The sequence below is a fragment of the Physeter macrocephalus genome, chromosome 19, assembly GCF_002837175.3.
Source record: "Physeter macrocephalus isolate SW-GA chromosome 19, ASM283717v5, whole genome shotgun sequence".
Classification (NCBI taxonomy): Eukaryota; Metazoa; Chordata; class Mammalia; order Artiodactyla; family Physeteridae; genus Physeter; species Physeter macrocephalus.
This window is the reverse complement of record NC_041232.1, coordinates 8,088,400-8,093,512: the sequence shown is the minus strand read 5'-3', so window position 1 is coordinate 8,093,512 and position 5,113 is coordinate 8,088,400. Positions and strand designations below refer to the sequence as shown.

The 5,113-nt window shown below is 44.2% G+C and overlaps 1 protein-coding gene across 1 annotated transcript in view; it reads left to right on the top strand.

The window, feature by feature from the left end:
- KIAA1671 (KIAA1671 ortholog) overlaps positions 1–5,113 on the top strand; it is an 82,543-nt gene that overhangs the window by 61,650 nt on the left and 15,780 nt on the right. The window contains exon 4 of the mRNA XM_055080679.1: positions 1,850–1,937. Within this exon, the coding sequence (XP_054936654.1) occupies positions 1,850–1,937 (88 nt within the window). The remainder of the gene's footprint in view (positions 1–1,849; positions 1,938–5,113) is intronic.

The following is a 5,113-nucleotide window of genomic DNA, read 5'->3' as shown; positions in this document are numbered from 1 at the left end:
GCCCCGGTCTGGGAAGACCCCACGTGCCGCGGAGCGGCCGGGCCCGTGAGCCATGGCCGCTGAGCCTGCACGTCCGGAGCCTGTGCTCTGCAATGGGAGAGGCCGCAGCAGAGGGAGGCCCGCATACCACAAAAAAAAAAAATCAGATGGGTCACAATAACTTGGGTGGGTAGCTTCACCCCTTGAGCCTCAGTTTCTTCATCTCCAAAACGGAAATGATGCTAAGACCTGCCTTTAAGGATTAAGGCAAAGACTCAGAGAGATAATGCTGAGAGTCACTCAGCCCAAGGGAGCCCTCAACACGTTGTAGCTCCAAATGATATGGCTAATCCTAATGGTTAATGATGATTGTCTAAGCTTGGCCTGGCCTCTGACATCTCTTGCTCCTTTGTTTTTCTACAAGTGGCTTCTCAGCTAGGACAGAGAGACGCCACCGGTTGTTTGCGCCAGCTTGTTAATGACATGCATGCCGCTGACATACTTTGTCAGGGATGGAGCTTCCAGGGGGAGCTCTGGGCAGACTGCCCTTCAGGCCCTGGGAACCCGGGCAGCCAGCTTGGCCAGAGTTAGACCAGTGGCTCTCAGCATTTAGAATGACCTGGGAAAAAAAAATACCGATGCCTGGCCCCCACCCCAGCCCCTAGAGAATCGGATTCAGCTGGTCTGGGGAGGGGCCCATGTCTTGGTGGTTTTTAAAAGTTTCCCAAGTGATTTTCATGTGCAGCCAGGCTTGTGAACCCCTGAATTCAGGAAACAGAAAGGGGGGAATTCCCTGGCTGTCCAGTGGTTAGGACTTGGCTCTTTCACTGCCATGGGCCGGGTTCAATCACTGGTCTGGGAACTGAGATCCCGCAAGCTGCACAGCATGGCAAAATAATAATAATAATAAAAATTTTAAAACCCCCAGAAAACAGAGAAAGGGGCACCCCTGTCGGGGACGTCACGCACCTCCCCTCTCTGCGTCCCCCGCAGTGTCTCCGGTTATTCCCATCTGACAGGAGGGGAAACCAGGGCTCTGGGCTTAGACGCAACTGATGCACAGCCTCTCTCCTCCCAGGAGGCAGACCTTGGACTGCTGCACGTGGGTCAAATTTAAGCGGTTTGATTTCTTTCACCTCCCTCTTCTCTGCAGCCCCCAGCCCGGAGCTAATCTTTCAGCGTCCACTCCAGAGAACTCTTCAGGGATGGAAAAAGTGTAGCTGAGAACTCCCCTTTCTCCCTCTTCCCCTTACAGTGGGGAAACAGGCCCAGAGAGGGATAATGACTGGGCCCAGGTCACCCGGAGAGGCAGAGGCAGGCCTGTGCCCTGACACATTCCCTGACTGCCCACTGCCCCCAAGGCCCGTGGTCGGTCTGCGGTGGGGCTGCTATTGTGGGGCTACAACCATTAATTATCCCTCCTGGGGCATCTTCACTCTTCTCTAAAGTGAAGAGAATAGCTAGTCTTCTCATGTAGCTATTAGGGCCTTGGGTAGCCTCTTATCCACCCTACAAAAGATGATGGGGAGGTGTTAATTATCCCCGTTTTATAGGTGAGGTCATAAGCCTGGCCCAAGCTCCCTCAGTGGGGAGGCAGGAGAGCTGGGACTAGCACCCAGGTCTCTTCACCCAAGCCTGGGGCTCCTGCTGCCCCGATGATGCTGTGTTTAAGGTAGGCTGTCCCCACTGGGCCGGAGAGGTTTGGCAACTGCAAAGGACATGTCCCTTCTCGGAGAGAAAATTGGGCAGTGTTGCTTTGATGATCTCAGTGCTGATTTCACCCCTGGGTTCCTGAGTTAGTTACGGGGTGCGGACTGGAGGGAGCCACAGCTGCCGGCCCCTGTACAAGTAACTTGGATCTCTGTGCCAGGTTTTCAAGTGCAGCTTCAAGCAACGAAGTCACATGTGAGAAGTGTTCTGAGCGGAGCAGTGAGCCTCCTAAAGAACCAAGAGAAAAGGTAAGGAGCCCCTTGGCGTGTCCTTTTTTCCCAGCAGGTAGTTATACTTATTGGAAAAAGGGCTTTTATGATCTCCAGGACCCAGGAAAGAATCAGAAACCTCTCATGAACCGTTAAGACATTTTTTTCCTTTAATGTTGGGACTTTTAAAGTCCCTTCCGGTATGATGGGCTGTGTGATTCCCCATTGCAAATATAATCGTCAGGCATTTCTTTTTGTCTGTGCAAATGGGAGGAGGGACATGGCTTTCCTGTGTAAGAATGTCTGCTTTATTAAGAGATTAATAAAGATGTAAAAATGTTAATAGAAACCCCCCTCAATTTTTCCCCATTATGGTCCCTGCTTCTTTCCCCACCCTGATGTGTCACCTAGGAGAAGAAGGAGGAGAATTACCATCAATTAATTTAAATTGCTTTAAATCAATTACCATCAATTAATTTAAATTGCTTTAAATCAATTTAAATTGCTTTAAAAATATTTTCATTTAGTCTGTTTTCTTAAATATTTATTTATTTATTTATTTTGCCTGTGCTGGGTCTTAGCTGTGGCACACGGGATCTTCGTTGCGGCACGCAGACTCTTAGTTGCAGCATACATGTGGGATCTAGTTCCCCGACCAGGGATCGAACCTGGGTCCCCTGCATTGGGAGCATAGAGTCTTACCCAGTGGACCACCAGAGAAGTCCCCATTTAGTCTGTTTAATTTAAAAAAAGCTCATAAGATAACTGCTAGGTATAATGGGTTTGTGGCTGATGCTTTCTGCAGTTTCAATTTTTCTTAAACAGCTTTATTGAGGTATAATTGACATACAGTAAACTGGACATGTTTAAAGCGTATAAGCAGGTGAGCTTTGACATCTTTGTACACCTGCTGAAACTTTCATCACAATAAAGACAATGGACATTTCCAGCACATGCAAGTTTCTTCTTTGTAATCCCCCAAAGCAACCGCTGATCTGCTTTCAGTTACTATAGATTCATTTGCATCTTCTAGGTTTTTGTATAAATGGAACCGGTGCTCTTTTTTTGGTCTGGCTTCTTTCACTCAGAATCATTATTTTGAGCTTCATCATGTCGTCATGTGTATCAATAGCCCATCCTTTTTTATTGCCGAGTAGTACTCCGTTATACGGGTAGCCCACAGTTGGCTTATCCATTCACCCCTTGATGGGCATTTGGGTTGTTTCCAGTTTGGGGCCATTGCAAATAAAGCTTCTTTGAACATCTGTGGGCAAGGCTCTGTAGGGACATCTATTTTCTTTTCTCTTGGATAAATACCTAGGCGTGGAATGGCTGGATCACAGTTTTACTTTTTAAGAAAATTATACAGAGTTTTAAACACCAGAGCTTGGTTCCAAGCCCATTTGAACCCCTCCCATCATAAACCCCTAACAAAGGTGAGCTGGCTCTGAATGACTGTGCCCCCCACTCCTGGGGTGGGCGGTCTGCCCTGTTTTTATCCTTGGATCTTCTGAGTCATTTCTTTAAAAACGGTAGAGAGGGACTTCCCTGGCAGTCCAGTGGTTGAGACTCCTCGCTTCCACTGCGGGGGACGTGGGTTCGATCCCTGGTCAGGGAACTAAGATCCCGCATGCCATGTGGCATGGCAAAAAAAAAAAAGGTAGAGGGAGGCCCTTATTTAGGTGAAGCCCCCATATTCACATTAAAATACTATAGTGACAATAGCAGCAAGAACAAAAAGGGCTACGTGAAGCCAGCGGGGCAAAATGTTGATTGTCATTGAATCCAGGGGATGGGCTATGGCAAACTGATTATTTTATTCATTTATTTATTATTTTTTTCGCTTATAATGACATTTATTGTTTTTATTCAAGTGAATTTTTTATTTAAATCTGTCATTTCATATGTTTGAAAATTTTCAAAAGAAATGAAGAGTTAATAAAAAATGCTTGCTTTAAATATCATGAGATTTCATCTCTATAAATGGACTTTTCTTTTGGTGATTTTTTTTTATTGGGTAAAATACACATAACATAAAATATACCTTTTAAACTAAGTTTTAAGAACAATACATATATTTTTAAAATTTAAAAAACAAACTGTGTGCATACACACACACACACAAGTGCAAGGAGAAAGTTCTGGACAGTTCTTCCAGGATCCACTTCCCACCGATAACAGTTGTTATCCAGGAAGGGGCTTGGGATTTGAAGATTTGAATGAGGGAACTGAAGGACTTGAGCTTTGTCTATATTGTTTAGATTCCTGTACAATGAAAATGAATTCATATATTACTTCTGCAAAATTTATGAAATAAAACATAAAAATTTTAAATCAATATATTTTTTAAAGTCTTTAATAGCATTCCATCATCTAGAGTAGAGATTAGCAAGCTATGGCTGTGCCTGCACTATAACTGTTTTGTAATAAACAATTCAGTGGCATTAAGTATATTCTCAGGGTTGCACAATTGTCATCACTGTCCCGTTCCAGGATTTTTCCCCCCCCCCCAAAATGGAAACCCCTTACCCAGTCACTCCTCATCCCCCACCTCCAGCCCCCAGCAACCATGAATCTACTTTCTGTCTCTATAGACTTGCCTATTCTGGATATTCCATATAAGTGGAATCATATATGTGGCCTTTTGTGTCTGGCTTCTTTCACTTTGCATTATGTTTTCAAGGTTCATCCATGTTATAGCGTTTATCAGTACTGCATTCTTTTTTATGGATGAATAATACTCCATTGCATGGATATACCGCTTTCTGTTTATCCATTCATCCATTGATGGATATTTGAGTTTCCAGCTTTTGGCGATTGTGAATAATGCTGCTGCGGACATTGGTGTACAAGTTTTTGCCTGAACACCTGTTTTCAGTTCTTCTGGGTATATACTCAGGAATGGAATTGGTGGGTCGTATGGTTAAATCTTTGTGTAACTTCTTGAAGTAGACTTTTTTCTAACAGAAAAGAAAAATTTTAAATATGACTAAGCAATAATACATGCATATTATAAAAACCCAACAGAACTAAAATGTGTAGGATTAAAAGATGACGTTCTCATCCTCATTTCTTCTTCCTACCCTCACTCCTTCACCCACAGTTTTTTTTTTTAAATTTACTTATTTAATTTATTTATTTTAGGCTGCATTGACTATTTGTTGCTGCACGCAGGCTTTCTCTAGTTGTGGTGAGTGGGGGCTACTCTTTGTTGC